General features: G+C 47.7%; 1 protein-coding gene across 2 annotated transcripts; it reads left to right on the top strand.

Annotated features, from left to right (window-relative positions):
* The first annotated feature begins 1,688 nt into the window (after nucleotides 1-1,688).
* On the top strand, nucleotides 1,689-15,941 carry TXN2 (thioredoxin 2). Of its 2 annotated transcripts, none has more exons than XM_037880760.2 (4): nucleotides 1,689-2,269; nucleotides 2,905-3,173; nucleotides 7,930-8,053; nucleotides 15,263-15,941. In XM_037880760.2, the coding sequence occupies exons 2-4, from the start codon at nucleotides 2,905-2,907 to the stop codon at nucleotides 15,377-15,379; spliced, it is 510 nt and encodes a 169-aa protein (XP_037736688.1). In that variant the 5' UTR covers nucleotides 1,689-2,269; the 3' UTR covers nucleotides 15,380-15,941. The 2 variants fall into 2 exon arrangements, with proteins under 2 accessions (XP_037736688.1, XP_043398669.1); XM_043542734.1 differs by lacking the exon at nucleotides 1,689-2,269 and adding an exon at nucleotides 2,270-2,336.
* The last annotated feature ends 2,067 nt before the right edge of the window (nucleotides 15,942-18,008 follow it).

The following is an 18,008-nucleotide window of genomic DNA, read 5'->3' as shown; positions in this document are numbered from 1 at the left end:
ACGGGGTGGAGAAGCAGAAAAGTTTATTTGGAGCTCTAAAGAAGGTACAGGGAGAAAAGAATCTCAAATCCTGCACACTGAGCAGGCAGAGTCACATACCTTTATACTCCTTATCTCTCTTGCATTACACATCAGCCAAGTAAAACTGCTTTGCCTTATATGGGTTACAAACAATACTTTTTCCGGCAACCTTTAACAAGCATTTTAGCAATTCAAAACAACAGCACAGTCTGCTTAGCCTTGCGATTAATGAGGCAAATAAGCGGTTATGGCCTTGTAGCTGATTCCTGCCATTATCCTAACTTGGTGCCAGCAAAACCTACACAAAACAGCTCTATCTGCAGCTGCAGCATTACTTTGGGAGTACACGGGCTTTCTCAGGCCAGCCAAGACTGAATTCTGTGCAGGGCGGGTTGAGAAGGGCACCTCAGTCGGTAGAGCAAAGAGACTTCCTCGGCACTCATGGTCTTCCATCCCCTTGACTTAACTAGTGGCCATGCCCTGGGACCCCAACAGACAGTTCCCACCCCACCTGCCCTTTGACAGTTTTTAGATCTTTTAGTTTAACAAAGACCGAGAATAGATTGTGTTGTTTCTAAAGTAGTGGGATGTTGCTGTATTGCAACTAGCAGGGACTACGAGGGCTCACTGCACAAAACTGGGATGATTTTGCTTTGTTACTACCCCAGCTTGTACCCATTGTAAAGCAGTGGGCCACAAAAACACCTGAAAACAATATGGTAGGACAGTTCTTGCCATCTGTCAGGTGAATAAACAGGGATAGAATGAAGGTGCCGCAATTAGCAAGGTTTTATTTGTGGTAATGACTATCATTGGCTTGAAAATTTTTGCCTTTTTGTACCTTGTAGCAGAAATCACTGCCGGTGGCAACCTCAATGTACAGTGAGGTAGTAGGCTAAGGGTTGTCTTTTCAGTCTGTTGGCACAAAGATAATAGGCGGGATGATAATCATCTGATATACACATCATCCTAAATTGCCTTGGAGCCAATCTGAAACACAGTGGCCATTCTGCACTTGTGATGCTGCACACCATTGTGGTGGGGTACTAGATTCTGTACTGACCCATAAGGAAGAATGACACTTTTGGGTTGTCAACATCATTTAATGTGGGAGCGTGGGTGTTCTGTGGAGGTTTTGTTTTTCTTAAACCTCCATCTCCTGAACTCAAGAGTCTGCATGAGAATTGCAACATACTTTTTAATCAGTGAAAGTCATAGTTGTGAAGCAAAGCTTGAAAACAAGGCTCAGACCCCCAAAGGGAAATAAAAAGAATCCAATATATATTGAAAAACAAAATCACTTGTGATTGTTAAGCCACTTTCATTATTTTTAGGACCTGACTCATGATTTCAAAACATTTGAATTTGACCATAATGTATGTTTGTACATCTAGCACAATGGGGTCCCAGTCCTGACTGATGCATCCAGGCCCACGTTTCTAGGTCTAAATCTTAAAGAAGGAGCAGGGTGAGTTAAGCAACAGCAGCAATGCATCTGCTACTCCTCTTTAAGCTGTTTAGTCGCAGTGACCAGGGACCGCCTCTCAAAAGCCTTCTGGATTCGCTGACCCATGGCTCTGAGCTGGTTTGCACTGGCCTCGCAGGGGCACGGTGTAAGGTAGCCAGATGTCCCGATTTTAGAGGGGCAGTGCTAATAACTGGGGCTTTGTCTTATGCAGGCGTCTGTGTTACCTCCCCCCCGCCCCCGGCCTGATTTTTCACACTTGCTATCTGGTCACCCCAGCAAGGTGTCACACGGGCAGGCCCACACCAGGGCAGGCAGGGTCTGCGCTGTGAGGCCGGGCAAGGGGCACCAGCTGCCCCCTTCGTGCAGGAGCCAGGCCGCGCGCGCCCTAGGCTCACGGGATGGGCGGGGGGGAGGCACTGCCGAGCTCGGCTCTTTCTGGGCTCAGCGGGTGGAGGACGGTAGAAGGGTCATGCTATTGAACACCCCTTCTCAGCAGCCAATCAGCACCCAGGAGCCCACCCTGCATTCTGAAGGTAGCCAACCAAAGCCTAGAACTACACGCAGGGGCCTGAAGGACATCTTCGCCAGCCAATCATGTTCCAGGACTAGAAAACAGCGGCCCGGAGGTGCTGTTCAAGGGCCAATCAGCGCGAAGCTGTGAAAGATTGGCTTTCCCCAGCCAATCCGTTGTTCAGGGTCACCCTGCGCTCCTAGAGCGCCTCGGCCGCCCCAGCCAATCTGCTCCTCGGTAGCGTCTGCGTCACCTCCGCCGCCGAGAAGGTGAGTGGGGGGACCCCGGGCCCGGCGTGGGGGGTGACTGCGCCGGCGGGGCGGGGGGCAGTGAGGGGTACGGCAGGGTTGGCACGGTGGGGGCGGGGGAGCGCAGAGCACGGGCTGGCATAGGGGGCGGGGGAGCGCAGGGCAGGGGGAGCAGAGCACGGTGGCAGGGCTGGCATGGGGGGAGCGCAGGACATGGGGGCACGAGGAGGAGCGCAGGACATGGGGGGCACGGGGGGGAGGGGGAGCGCAGGGCATGGGGGGCAGAGCTGGCACTGGGGGGAGGGGGAGCGCAGGACATGGGGGGCAGGGCTGGCACGGGGGGGGAGGGGGAGCGCAGGACATGGGGGGAAGGGGCTGTGATGGTAGGGGGCTGTGGATAAGAGGGAGAAGCACTGGGAGGCTGGCATGGCAGAGATGGGGCGGCAGGGCATGGAGAAGGAGCACTTGTGGGGAGGGCTGGCATGATCGGGGGGGGCGCATTGGCTGAGCTGTAGGAACTGGGAGGGAAGCAGCAGTGGAATTGCTGGGGCTGGAGAGCTGTTCAGAAGCATAATACCCAGAAATGCTCTTTTTCCGCTCTCCTTTCCTCCATGGCATGGGCTGATCCAAAATGCCTTTTCCCCTTCATTATACAGATGGCCCAGAGGCTCGCGCTGAGGAGGTTTCTATCCATCTCCCCCAAAAAGCATTCTGTGCCGCCTGTGTTGATCCTCTCCAAGGTGTCAGCAGCACCATGCTACCCTGGATCACTTGTTCCTCTTACCCAGATCACTGTGCCTGCTTCCATTAGGACATTTTCTACCACACCTGTCTGCAGGGCCACCTTTAACATCCAGGATGGGTCTGACTTCCAGGACAGAGTTGTGAACAGCCAGAAGCCGGTGGTGGTAGATTTTCATGCACAGTGAGTATTGAGTGTGGAGCAGTGAGCCCCTCTTGAGTGTCCTTCTTTCTCTCTCTCTCACTCTTACATCCTACAAGTAACACTCTTCACTATTTAGCCTCTGCTACTGTGCCTTTGGGCAAGTTACTTGCCTTCTCTTTGCCTTGGTTTCTCCCTCTGTAAATAGGGATGAGAGTGCCTTCCTATCTTTTTGAAGTGCTTTGTGATCCATGTAGGGAGCGACCTGGCCTCATAACAGCACTACACTTAAGCATGTTTGCTGGCATAGGTATACCGGCAAACCCTGCCAGTGGAGAGATAGCTTCTACCCACACAAAAGTACTTTTATTGGTATAATTCATACCCGTTCCTAGAACAGAATAAGCCATACCAGCAAAAGGTTTCTGTGTGCCCCTCATTTCCCTCAGCCCAACCCCCCCCATTCCAGCAGCTCTCTGTTCCCATTTCCCTACATGACAGACACTCTGTGTGGCCCCTTTTCTCCATGTCCCCCATTATCCCCTCCACTCATTCCAAAGCATTCCCCAGCCTCCCCCTCAGCAGGGGTTTTGTGTGTCCCCCATTACTCTCTCACCCATTCTCCCCCCATTGCAGGAATTCTGTGTGCACCCTCATTACCCCATGCCCCCTATTCCCACCTTCCCTCCCAAACTAGTGGCTCTCTGTGTCTCCCTTTCTCCCTCCCCACATACCAGGATCCCTCAGTCTCCCTCCCCAACCACCAAGGGTTCTGTGTGCCCCATTCTCCTCCCCCACATACCAGGGTCCCCCATTCTCCTCCCCCACCATGCCAGAGGCTGTGTGCACAGCCCTGTTTCCTCCACCGTTATTTTTCTTTCTGGGAGAGAAGTCATTCAGGATGTCAATGTGTTTAATTCTATTGGGAGAATGAACAGAGATGAGACAGAGTATGTTATGCTGGAAGACATTAATGGCTACCATCAACCAGTTCTTTTGAGCTGTAGACAATTGCAGAAGTTGTTATGACTGGGTAAAGAGCTGGCAGGGCTTCATGTGTCCCCCGCAATGCCCCTTCTGGTTTTCTGATTTATTTATTTTCCCACCCCTCCCCCTCCCAAATCAATAGAGTTCTGGCCACTGATGCTTAGAACGTTCCCTGGAGTTTTGGAATTGATCAAATGCAGCATTCAGAAGCTGTTGCGTGACACAAAGAATTAAACTTTGTCTATGCTTAAAAGTTATATCAGCATAGCTGGATTGCTCATGGGAGTGGAAAAATCACACCCCTGACTGACACACCTAAGCCGATAAAATTCCAGTTTAAAGGCAGCTGAAGGAAGAGTGTTTCTGTTGACATAGCTATTGTCGTTCAGGGAGGTTGTGTTCCTACACCACCAGAAAATCTTCTCTCATGTAGGCTGCTTCTGCACTACGGGACTGTGCTGGCATCGGCTCCGTAGTGCAGACATAGACACACTAAACTCAAGAGTATTTCTCTGTAAGGTTTTAGCAAGTTTGGTCAACAATACAGAATGCTACCAATACCTGTATACAAAACATAACGCTTATGGTATTTCACCAAGATGTTAACATAGATTGTGTCATTGTTATGGATCCATAGCATCTGTGCTATGCCCAGCTTTAAACAGTCCCTTGCATGCAGAGATGACCTATACCTGCTGATTGGGGTGGGGAGAGGAGGGGACACAGTTTAAATATTTGGCTGCCCCCAGAACAGCTCGAGTCATGGCACTCCACCAGGCAGGTCCCCCCCATAGCAGTGGCCCCTCCCTGCAGCTCCCAGCTGTTGCTCCTTCCTCTCCCCAAAGAGCTCAGCTTACTGGCTCTCCCAGCAGCTGCTGGGCAGGGATGGGGTCCAGCCACCCCATGTGACAGAGCAGGGCTGGCAAACGCTGGCAGAAATATGGGGGGGCACGTGACCCTGCATTGTCGTCCCTCTCTTACCCCCCCCCCCACACACACACACAGGAACCTTTTCAGTGTGCCAGATCCTGAAGGGTGCCCATTCTTCCTTAAAGGTAGGCCACACAGCTTCAGTGCCTCCAAAACTGAGCACCTGGGCTCTTGAGCTCTACTCAGCAAATCCAACTTAGATAACTCCTTATCAGAGACATTTCCTGTCTTCCAGGACCACTGCACCTCAGCAAGTATCTGCAGTGACACCAGGCAGCCTTTTCCAAACAGAGTAGGGTTTATTAGTCACCTGTAACACAGCACTGGAAAATCCTTAAGTTAGCATAGAGACTTAAAGGTTAAGACATAATTCATACTGGCCGAGCCAGTGCAATCAGCCAGCAAAGCGGCTGTGGAATCCGTTTCCACTCTCTCTCCATGTTTTTGTCTCTTCGCCTGTCAATCCCATGTCTCTCCAAAGACCAGCTTGTATCTTAGCATCTTCTCATCTCTTGGTCCATTGTCTTCCTCCTGCTGAGTTCACATGTTCCACCTGCTGGAGTTCCATGTGGAGTTCCTGTGGATCATTGTCAATTGTTCAGTTGTTGGGATTACCATAGTCTTTCTGAATCCTTCACCGATATGGGTCAGTGTTGGCCAGTCCTTCAAGGACCCATTCATACTGCCCCAGGCAGTTAGGTGACCCAACACCTCATGTCTACTGCTCTACACTTATGGGGTGCCAGTCCCTACTCAAGTAAGTCACTGCCATGCATATCATTCATAAGAATATTACAGAAGATTCCCACTTCATCACAGTAACAGAATGAACATGCATAACAACCCCGGTCTTAGTAAGCTTTTTATTTACTTAATATTATTTTGGCTTCCACCTTTTTCAGCCCACAGTCTGACAGCGACAAACGTCAGAATCTATTTTATTGCTACATTTTACTGCCCTACAGTTCAGCTCGCTCCCATTATGGCTCATGAGGTTCTCTTCTTACTGTGTCATAAGGATACTTGTTAGCATTAAATGTGCAGCACAAGCTCGTTATGTTTTCTTTATTGACATTTAGGCCCAAACAGACAACTAGAACAAATGGCTGCATGAAAGCTGTGTATTACAAGTGATCTGTGTCCTCCAAATTAATCTCCATGCAATTTTTAAATCATTCCAAATACTCCTCTTGTTACCTTCATGTTTTCTTTAGCAGCTACTAGTTCCCGGGTGACCAGAAGTAGTTGCTGAGAAGTTCATAGCCTCATCTATAATCAAATTATATAATGTCTGTCCCACTTTTCTGAATGCTGTTTACACTGAGGAAAGACTTCACCAGTAACAATGAGTTGGTATTGGCAAAGGCTTTTGCTAACATCAGCAGTTGGCATTGATAAAGATTTTGCCATTGACTAACAATGAAAATAGTCCAAGATGTTATCTGCTAAATTATAGTAGTAATAATTTTCTGTCTCATTTGTGTCTGGTGGCACCTAGTGTCCCCAAGCAACATAAAGGCCCCCTTTTTTGCTTGGTTCTGTACAAACACAGAGCATAGAGTCTGGAAAACTCTCAATCTAAATGGACAAGAGCGACAGACTGAAACAGAAACTAATGATGACTGGGGCCGTGAGAAGGAGGATCAACTTGTATGTCCTCAGGTAGAGAGACCAAAAGCTATTGGGAGTAGCATAGGGAGCAAAATCAGCTGTGGTTTCAATCTAAAGCATGATGTAAGGGTTTGGGACTTATTAGTCTTTTCTTTGTGAGGGTAGGTGGGATTGAGATCAGTGTAAGCTGGGCAGTATGACTCCAAGTGCAGTTAGAGGAAGAGCTCAGCACTTTGATTAGCACCAATAGCTTCCGTTCAAACTCTTGCTAATACCAGAGTTTGGTACAGGTAGTGTCTGTTGATGTGGTTTTTTCTTTTTTTTAAATAGAGACAACCTCTCAGTGACAGTGATTTTGCTGTGAAACAGAGCCCTTAGGTAAACACAGCAACCACTTTGGAGACTGAGGTGTTTCAAGAGTAATGGGCTAACACTGAATATTAGCCTCTTCCCATCTTCCCCTGATTTAATAATGCCTTTCTTATGGAAGCCTCTCTTTAAACTGTGTTGCAATCCAGGCTTGGTCTATGCTTAAAAGTTATGTTGGCATAGCTGCGTTGGTCAGGGGTATCAAAAACCTACACCCCTGACTGGCATAGCTTTGCTGACAAAATCCCCAGTGTAGATGCAGCTATGTCAACAGAAGTGGGCTTGTGTTGGCTTAGTTGATGTCATTCAGGGAGGTGGTGTTCCTATACCAAGAGAAAAACTCCTTTTGTCAGGCCTGGTCTACACCTGAAACTTAGGTTGACCTAGCTACATCACTCAGGGCTGTAAAAACTGTCACCCCTGTGCAGCATAGTTAAGTCGACCTAGCTGTAGACACAGCTAGTTTGATGGAAGAATTTGTCCATCGACGTAGCTGCTGCTTCTGAAAGATGGATTATCTACATTGACAGAAAACACCCTTCTGTCCATGTTGGAAGCATCTGCGTTACAGCAGCAGCACTATACTTGTGTAGACGTACCCTCAGTGTAGGCTGTGTCTACACTAAGGGGCTATGCCAGCATAGGCTCCATAGTGAAGACAGTCTCAGAACCTGTGTTACTTTCTGACGGTGATTCTGAGTCTAACGATTGCAAAAGCGGTTGGTTAATGTTCACCCTTGGTGTTTAAATTGTGGTAATTTCCCATAGGGTAAAGGTCAGCATAGGGAGGAGGGGTTAGGTGGCGATCAGGTTGCCTGTGAAATACCATGAATGGTGTGAATCAAACTATGGATGCCTGGCAGTTTCTTGTGTAATGCCTGCTCTTTTTCTTCCCTGTGAGGTGGTGTGGCCCCTGCAAGATCCTGGGCCCCAGGTTAGAGAAGATGGTGGCCAAGCAGCAGGGGAAGGTGCTGATGGCGAAAGTGGACATTGATGATCACACAGACCTGGCCATTGAATATGAGGTATGGGCCAGGAGCAGGAGGATGCTGTTCCAGCGGTGGCTAGGAGGGGGCATAAGGGTATCCTTATCTTAAGGAAAGGCTTGTCAGTTGGGCTGTCAATTAATCACAGTTAACTCACGTGATTAACTCAAAAAAAAATTAATCGTGATTTAAAAAATTAATCACAGTTTTAATCGCACTGTTAAACAATAGAATACAAATTGAAATTTATTAAATATTTTGGATGTTTTTCTACATTTTCATATATATTGTAGTCTATTTCAGAGTAGCAGCCATGTTAGTCTATATTCGCAAAAAGAAAAGGAGTACTTGTGGCACCTTAGAGACTAACCAATTTATTTGAGCATGAAGTGAGCTGTAGCTCACAAAAGCTTATGCTCAAATAAATTGGTTAGTCTCTAAGGTGCCACAAGTTCTCCTTTTCTTATTGTAGTCTGTGTTGTAATTGAAATCAAAGTGTATATTATTTTTGATTACCAATATTTGCGCTATAAAAATGATAAAAGAAATAGTATTTTTCAATTCATGTCATACAAGTACTGTAGTGCAATCTTTGTCTTGAAAGTGCAACTTACAAATGGAGATTGATTTTTTTTTTTGTTACATAACTGTATTAAAAATCAAAACAATGTAAAACTTCAGAGCCTACAAGTCCACTCATTTCTACTTCTTGTTCAGCCAGTCGTTAAGACAAAACTTTTGTAGCCGACATTGCAAGGTATTTACATGCCAGATATGCTAAACATTCATATTCCCCTTCATGCTTCAGCCACCATTCCAGAGGGTATGCGTCCATGCTGATGACGCTCATTTAAAAAAAAAAGCATTAATTAAATTTGTGACTGAACTCCTTGGGGGAGAATTGTATGTCCCCTGCTATGTTTTACCAGCATTCTACCATATATTTCATGTTCTAGCAGTCTCGGATGGTGACCCAGCACATGTTGTTCATTTTAAGAACACTTTCACTGCAGATTTGACAAAACACAAAGAAGGTACCAATGCAAGATTTCTAAAGATAGCTACAGCACTCGACCCAAGGTTTAAGAATCTGGAGTGCCTTCCAAATCTGAGAGGGATGAGGTGTGGAGCATGCTTTCAGAAATCTTAAAAGAGCAACACTCCGATGTGGAAACTACAGAACCCGAACCACCAAAAAAGAAAACCAACCTTCTGCTGGTGGCATCTGACTCAGATAATGAAAATGAACATGCATTGGTCCACGCTGCTTTGGATTGTTATCGAGCAGAACCCGTCATCAGCATGGACGCATGTCCCCTGGAATTGGTGGTTGAAGCATGAAGGAACATATGAATCTTTAGCGCATATGGCGCATAAATATCTTGTGACGCCAGCTATAACACTGCCATGACAATGCCTGTTCTCACTTTCAGGTGACATTGTAAACAAGAAGCAGGCAGCATTATCTCCTGCAAATATAAACAAACTTGTTTGTCTGAGCAATTGGCTGAACAAAAAGTAGGACTGAGTGGACTTGCAGGCGCTAACATTTTACATTGTTTTATTTTTTAATGCAGTTTTTTGGTACATAATTCTACATTTGTAAGTTCAACTTCCATGATGAGATTGCACTACAGTACTTTTATAAGGTGAATTGAAAAATACTGTTTATTTTATTTATTTTTCAGTGCAAATACTTGTAATCAAATAAATACAAAGTAAGCACTGTACACTTTGTATTCTGTGTTATAATTTAAATCAATATATTTGAAAATGTAGAAATCATCCAAAAAAAATTAAATAAATGGTATTCAATTATTGTTTAACAGTGTGATTAATCGCAATTAATTTTTTTAATCGCTTGACAGCCCTACTTGTCAGTTCAGCAGCATGTTGGGGTAGGAAGTATGTGATTGCTTAGGGACTCCTGTTTTATGTGTGTCAGTAGATACACACCCCAAGCCTTCAGTCATCTCTAGTTGTAGCTTTTAGGCTCTTCTTGAATATTGCTGGTGTTTGTATTGGGATAGTGCCTAAAGACTCCAAGCCCCATGGTGCAAAGCACTGTACAGATGTATAACACAAGGACAGGCAGCGACGCAGAGAGCTTGCAGGTCACTCCAAATGCAAGGCAGCCGATGGAACGATGGGCCTAACGTTTAGCCCAGTATACTCTTAAACACCCATGTCATGTGATCAACACCCTTTGCCGTAAAGATGCAGAGTAGGCTGAATCCCTTCCCAGCCCCTCTCATTCACTGGCTCTCCCTCCCAAGCCATAAAAGGATTCCATAGGTGTTAATGTCTCATCCTCAAGCTATACCACACGGCTTTGGTTTTTTGGGGAGGGAAAGGGAATGTATGTGGCGGGAGGAATAAACTCATCCATTTTCTGGCAGGTTGGGTCCTCAGCACTTAGGTTAACCCATCTTTCCACTGCTATGCATGTGAACTCTCTGTCCTCCGCACTGCCACCGGGTGCTTTGGGAGGAAATAACTGAACACAGAGAAGGATTCGGCCTTTTTATTAAAAAAAAAAACAAAAAAAAAAAAACAAACCTCATTTGAGAAACTGAAAAATCCCCCAGTTCTGCCCTAGGGACCTGATGTCTCCCCTCCCCAGTACCTAGTGGACAAAGAACACTGCTGCTGTATTCTACAATAAGACCCTGCAGCAAAAGCGTTAATATTCACTCTCCCATTGGAGAGGAGAGCTGTGCTCCTTCCCTTTAGGGATTAAAACCTCACATCTTTGAGCCAGGGCTGAAGCTAGGACAAGGAGCTCAAAAAAAACCTGCCAGCCAGCTGTCAACCAGCCTCTGGGGAATGTCATCTCTCCAAGAGTCGGGGGTGGGGTGTCACATGCTGTTACTCCCAGGTTGCAGTGGGTAAGCCTTTGGGGCAAAGTGGAGCCAGTCTCTTCCCTCCCTCTCCCTTTAAAGTGACAGAACTCTCCAGCAGGCGTGGAGGGTCTGCACAGCTTGCATCCTCTGTTAAGGTTGGTGGTGGGAGCTTTGCTCTGTAACAGTGCCCGGACGTACATGCCCAGACCAAAGTTGAGGAATGTTGTCGTTAAGCATGGAGGATGTGTTTGAGGGTGCTAATGAGGACACACTGGGAGAGGTTGCGATTTTTTTAAACAGTGAAGTATTTGAAGCCAAGAGATGTATACCAGGCACTGGGTAAGGATTGTGCTGTCCACAGATAAGAGATTAGGGATCAAATAGCTTAACCGTTATTGTTCCAAGCCTTGCTGTAGGTAACTGGTAGCACTTCTGCTCCAATTATACCAGAGCAGTCCCAGGCAACTGGAAAACCAGCTGGAGGGGTTGGCCAGCGTGGCTCCATACTGTTCTAAGTCTGCACAAAAGAAGAGGACGCTATAGTGTTCGGGGTAGGGAGTCGGAAATCGACCTACACTGGGGCAGGAAATCTGAACTACCCTGCTAGCAGCATCCTCTTCTAGGAACAGGAACTGAGGGCCCTTCCACCTGGGATCCAGGACTCTCAAATTGTTCTCTGCTTGTGTCCTGGGATTTTCAAGGCCCTTTTCTCACCCCCACAATTCCCCTGCTAGCTGCCAGAAAACCAGCTTCCTCCCACGTTTCTCCCTCCCCTTCACATGCAGACCCTGGCCGGCTGCCCAGCCTGAGATTGCACAACGTCCTCTCTGCAGTGGATTCTTTGGGGGCTGCGGATGGAGAGAGACCCCCTCAGAGAGCTTTGGAATGCCTGAGCATTCCTTCACATGGGTCCCTGCCTGCCCTTGGCTCCAGGCTGTCCCAGCAGAGCACACGTCCCAGAGGCATTTCCTACTGCTAGAAACCTTGCAGATCCAGTTCTGCCCAAGACAATAATCTGTTCTCCTGAGATTCTCAGTCCCTTCTCATCCAACACCCACTTTTCAGGAGGTCTCAGAACACAGCTTTTCCACCCCACTGTCGCTTCCCTTCTTAACCACAGGGGCAAAGAGAGGGGAGTACTTTGGCTTTGATCTGCTCTGTGTGGGATTCTCTCTCACTTTCAGTTGCACTGGCTTGTTGCCAGGATGCATTTTAGTCCTAGCTGGGAAAGCTCAGCCCCTTCTCCCACACTGCTGCTGGTCAATGCATAGCCTGGCTGGTGTGGTAGTTTGGAAAGCTAGCAGTGGGACTCCTTCGGCTGGAAACGTCTCTGCAGTAGTAGCTTGTTCCTGTCCGGAGTTCCCTACATTGTTCCTAAACTTACTGGTGAAATCCTCACTTCTTCTCTGGTCTCTCTGTGCTGCGCAAAAGTGCTGGAGTGGTGTAAAGGGGGCCTAACAGCCCTGGTTCGGTCTGCGGGAGATTTTCCCTGGTGCAGGCAGTACAGAACCCGAGGACTTGCGGACCAGCCCTGGTATAGAGGCTGCCCATAAGACATCCTGGGATGCTGTTGTAAGTTGGACAGTCCCATGAGACTTTTTAAGCTATGCTGGGAGCCACTCGGCCCCCCTGGAGCAGTTCAGCATCTGGAAGCACAGAGTAGCTGAAAGCCACTCTAGCTGTCCCCTCCCTCTGCGCTGCCTCCTCTCCCCCTTCCCCACCCCCCAAAAAAAGGCTGTGAGTTCTGTGCTGTGTCCCTTAGGGACCACGCACACAGCAGCTGGGCGGAGATGCTCAGCTCGAGGAAATGAAAATGCGCTAGCTCTGCTCAAGCTAGCACGCTAAGAATAGCCGCGTGACCGTGGCGGCTGTGGCTAGCCACCCAAGTACAATCCCATCTGAGCCCCTGGGTATGTATTCGGTCACTGAGCTGAGCTGCTGCGGCCACGTGGCTGTTTTAGGCGCTAGCTTGTGTACGTGTACCCAAGTTGGGAATCCACCTCCCAGCTGCCATGTAGACATACCCTTAGAGGCACAGCCCAGAACTAGCATATCTAGTGTGGAGAGCAGTGCTCCTGCTGCCACCCCAAGGAAGGGTCAGGGACAAGAAACGCTTAGCTCAGTGCACGTTGCCAGTTCTGTACGTAGGCTGATATTTTGTGTGTGGTTCAGGGTGCGTGGGAGGAGATGGAGGGCTCAGCCACAGGTGCACGTGAGGTTCATGCTGGCCCACGCACAAAGGCTTGTAACTCAGCATTAAGTTAACTGCTCCTCTTCAGCTCTGGAGGCTGCTGCTGTTCCTCACTTGGACTAGTGCTTGCTTTGATCATGTGACCTTTAAAGCGGCTGGTTAGTTAACCAAACTCATCTATAAAATAGCCTCACATGTAACTCCACTTGCTGTTTAATCTACATTAGGGACATGAGGAAGGATCTCTGAAAAATAACAACTACGTTGCCCTGGGAGGGCATAATTAAAGCACGCTCAGTGCTCCCCCGTTATATCCTTTCTTCCTGAAAAAGAAAAAAATTCATACGCCGGCACATCAGCCACACCATGTGTATGGTGAGCAGCTTTCCAGGGCTACAGTGCACTTCTACAACTAGTCACTAGGGGGTGCTAAAGAACACAGATTAAACAGGCATTGGGCAAGTGGCAGTAGGAGCCCCAGTGCCTGAATTATCTAAAACTGGTCTGTACAAAGCCCTGGAGGATATACACAGGGAACTGTTCTGGATGGGTGAGGGGGAGGGACAGGGTGAACAAAACCTCTTTTATGTCAAACTGCTGGTGAGAGAAGAGCCAGATCTCAGAGGGATTTCCTGTGGGGAGGATTTGTGTGGGTGGCAGATCCCTGATGGCAGCAAGAGACAGTGCAGCTGGGAATGTACTTGCTGAGTGGATGCATTCCCAGGATGGATAGCCTACAAGATAAGGATGGGACACATTCCAGGAGATAAGTGCTCTACAGCTAAGGGTCATGAAGTAGCAGGAGGTATGTGGCTGGCTGTTCTGAAATGCTACCAAATTCTTTCCCTTGCCATTCCATGCTGGTCTGAGCCTAGTTACGCCTTCCCCAAAAGAGGGCCACAAGGTTTCTCATCCCCCTGACCGAGTCCCTGGGGATTTTGCTTTGATCCTGAGTGCCATCCTTTGCACAGTTACTTCCTTAGTTTTGAACACAGCTTGTGGGGGATCATCTGAGGGAGTAACACCCAAAGCCACTACCTGGCTGCCAGCTCAGTTTGAGCACTTTTCTTCCCCTACCTAATCAGCAAGGCTCAGCAAGTGGTGGTCTCTGACCATGCTGTCAGTGAAGCCATGAGCTGTGAGAGCAGGGAGAAGGAAAGAGATGGATTGGGGGGGGGGGGGGGGGGGGGGGGGAGAGGGACACAGTCTAGAGCTAACACAAGAATACTTCTCCAAGGGTGGAGGGGGAGGACAAGGAATCCTCTCCTACCTGCGGAAAGGTGCAGTTCCACTCTGGTCCACGTTGAATTGCAGGGAACAACTACCCAGTGTAAAATATACTTTATACGGCACTTTAAAAAGATTTCTAAACCATTGGGTTTGCTCCCTCCTGCACTGCCTTGTGATGAGATAAAAGGGGTGGTGGGGGGAGAGGTTACTATTTTTATTGGGGGGGAAATAGGTATTTTGTCTGCATTTTTAATCTTGAGTCTTGTCTGAACTACAAAAGCTGCATGGATTGATTTTTAGTTAAATCAGTGCATACATAAGGCTCGAAAACATGAGCAGCATTGATGCCTTCCATGGTTTTGCTGGAGGATGTCTTGGACAATGTTCGTTGTTAGCTCTTGCACCTTAATTAAATCGCTGAGCAGGTTCTCCAGCTGCTCTATGATCGTCTAGACCAGGGGTTCTCACCCTTTTTCTTTCTGAGGCCCCTGCAACATGCTATAAAAACTCCATAGCCCACCTGTGCCACAACACCTGCTTTCTACATATAAAAGCTAGGGCCGGCATTAGGGAGTAGCCATCAGGGCAGTTGCCCAGGGCCCCATGCCATGGGGTGCCCCACAAAGCTAAGCTGCACAGCAGGGCTTAGGCTTTCTGCCCTGGATCCCACCAAGTCTAACATTGGTTCTGCTTGGTGGACCCCTTGAAACTTGTTCGCAGCCCCCCGAGGTGGCTCCAGACCCCGAATTGAAAACCACTGTTCTAGACTAGAGAGGCCCTGAATTTCTAATGTCAAAAGCAAGCAGGAAAAATAAAACCCCGAAAACTTTTCAGTCCTTTATGAATTATACAGAAAGGCCCAAGCCTTTTGTGTGTGTGTGTGTGTGTGTGTGCTTTGCAAGTCATCCTTCAAAGCCATTGTGCAGCTGGGCTCCTCCCAGCATAGCTTATTGTGTGTCTGTTTGTGCCCTCTCTGCCTTCCAGGTCTCAGCTGTGCCAACTGTACTGGCTATGAAGAACGGAGACGTTGTGGATAAGTTTGTGGGGATAAAGGATGAGGATCAGCTGGAGGCCTTCCTTAAGAAACTCATTGGAGCCTGAACAAGAGAAACCTGCACCCAGGCCTCTGGATTTGGTCATGTTGCACGTTCTCTTGCCAGGGGAGGCGTGAAGCAAAACTGAACTGCCTTGTAGAATCTGTGTCCTTTTTTGTGTGTAGGTGTGGCCCACCTTCTCCTCTGGAACAGCAGTAGTCCTGAGCAATTCTGAGGGATGGTGAGAAGTAAGGCCGCTCATCCTCAAAGTGGGTGGGAGAAGCTGGAATTGGGCTTCCCTCTGTCGGCAAAGAACTGGCAGTGGGGAAAGCGAGACAGCTGCTGAATTAGAGGTGTGTTTATCAGTGTCTGTACTATCCAGACCCAGAGCAGTGGGTGGTTACTCTCTGCAGGATGTGGACACATATTTGCTCTGGGTGGGTTTGTTAAAATCGGGGATTGCTCTGCTTCATCCATATCTGCATCCTTGTCCTCATGTTGCTGGTACAAGTATGAATCCTCTGTGGCTCCTTGAGCCTATGCCACACTCTCCCCTGCTGCTGATTTATGAAGAGAAACATTTTGGGGGGGGTTTTGTAGGTCTGTAATAAAGAGAACTTTATTAATCACTTCTGTGTAGTTCTGTAGAAAAAAACCCTCTCTGAAATCATGGGGCAACTCTCACCTGCCCACGAAGGAGGGAGGAATAGTAAGGGATGATGCTGCTGTGATAGTCGAGCATAGATAAGGGGGCTCCCCAGATGGAAACAGTGGGGTGGGAGTGCAGGGTTTGATTTAAGAATGTTGGGAGTGACTCATCAGTATTGAAACTTAATGCACTTGCTTGTTTTAATACCATTATTTCTGTGCAGCTCCCAGCACAGCTCCACTGGCTCTATGGACTGGTGGGACTTGTTTCGGGTGCTGCTGGATTCTGAGACCCAGAAAGCTGATGCATCTCCTGATCGAGGAGGAACATTGGCTCCTGCCAGTAATGAACCACAGCATGTTCTCACCCCTCCTCTACTTCCTGTCTGTTTGCATAATTGAAGCTGTTCTTATCACTGAACTCTGGTGCAGAACCCTCACAAGAGGCTGCAGGGATTAGCTGCTGAGGAAAATGTTGGTGGTGTGGAGGGAAGCGATGAGGAGGGGTCTCTGCATTTGGACTTTAACTAGGTTGGCCTTTAAACGATGGTCGTGAGTTTATACATTCATAACTCTAGTTGAGTGCAGTCCCTCTCAGCTGCCTCTCCTCACCCTGCCTGCCCTTTCTGCTTGTTCTTTGCACCTGCCTCCATCCTACCTGCATAGCAGCAGCTGCTGCCACCTTCCCTAACCTCTCCCTCAGCTACTCCCATCCAACAACTGCAAATTAGTGTTCTCAGGATGAAACCCAGGGCCACTGCCTGGCTTTTCCTGTATATCAAAGAGGCTTAATTTCAGTGCATTTATGCCACACGCCTCAGAATACTGTCAATATTTAATGCCTTTATAGGCTTTTTGTTTCTGTTTGTCTTCAGTCTCCCTTACCCCGCCTTGGTTCTGAACTCCATCTTCTCCCAGCACTTACATTATTACAACCAGATAAGGCATTTTCCTCCAGCAGTGCCATCACACTTTATAACAAGCAGTACATTTTAAGGAGTGGTGATGAAAGTCCATAGGTGCTGGGCTGTAGCCACGATATTGCTGGCAGTTTTGTTCTTATCGCAAAGCTGGGCAGGACTGGCTGCTCCACTGCAGGAAGTGGTACCAGTAGCCCAGTAGGGGGCACTCTTCACTTTGGGCCAATGCTGAACTAATGCTTTGCTGTGTTGCTCTGTAGCTCTGCTGCTGGAGCTGACATCTTTTGAATGAGATTTAAAACAGTTCTTGGCCACGTATGATCATTAAAGAGCCCCTGCCAACTTTCTGAAATGGAAGGGTTTTAATCCTGGAAATAGTGCCATGCCTCCTTAAATTCCCCTGGCAATACCAGTTCACTACAGTATTCTCACTTCTAGTAAAGACTGTCCATTTTCCAGCATATGCAGGAAAAACGGGGGAGCACCATCATATGTTCTTATAATAGTTAACTTTCATGCCTTACCATCACCCTAAAACAGGAAAAAACAGACTTTGACTTTGCATTGTGTGTACAGGAGACAGTATAAATTAGCTATTTTACCATTTCCTTCCAAGGGAAAAGTCTAGCTTGGGATTTCTGTGGTATTCCAGTGTCAAAGCACAGAGTTACTGGCAAACTTTAAGATGGGGGTATATGTACAATTGCTTCTGTAACATGAATACTGAGTATCCAAGTATTTGATATGCTCAGAGATTTCCCTCTTTAGCCATCCCTACGAAGCACCACTTTCAGTGGCGGGAAGAGGGTAGCGTTTTCTGTGCATCTGATTCTCCCTTGAAGTCCCCAAATGCCTGGGCATGCCTTTGACGCAGTAGAGAAATAATGAAAAGGGCAGAGAAGTGCAAGGATGTTTTAGGCAGCAGGGCCTGATCCTCAAAGATATTTCACTTCCATTGACGTTGATGCCAGTTAGGAGCCTAAATACCTTTGAAAATCTGGGTCCAGGACTTTAATTTTAATCCCTTTTTTATTGTCTCTGCGGAGTGAAGCTGTTACGTGCTAATGATGGCTGCTAATAACAATCTCCCCGTGTTGGTGTCATAAGGAAGGTTTGCACATGGTCTGA

Source organism: Chelonia mydas, chromosome 1 (genome assembly GCF_015237465.2).
Source record: "Chelonia mydas isolate rCheMyd1 chromosome 1, rCheMyd1.pri.v2, whole genome shotgun sequence".
NCBI classification, from domain to species: Eukaryota; Metazoa; Chordata; order Testudines; family Cheloniidae; genus Chelonia; species Chelonia mydas.
Note: the sequence above shows the minus strand (reverse complement) of the source record. Positions and strands in the feature narration are given on the sequence as shown.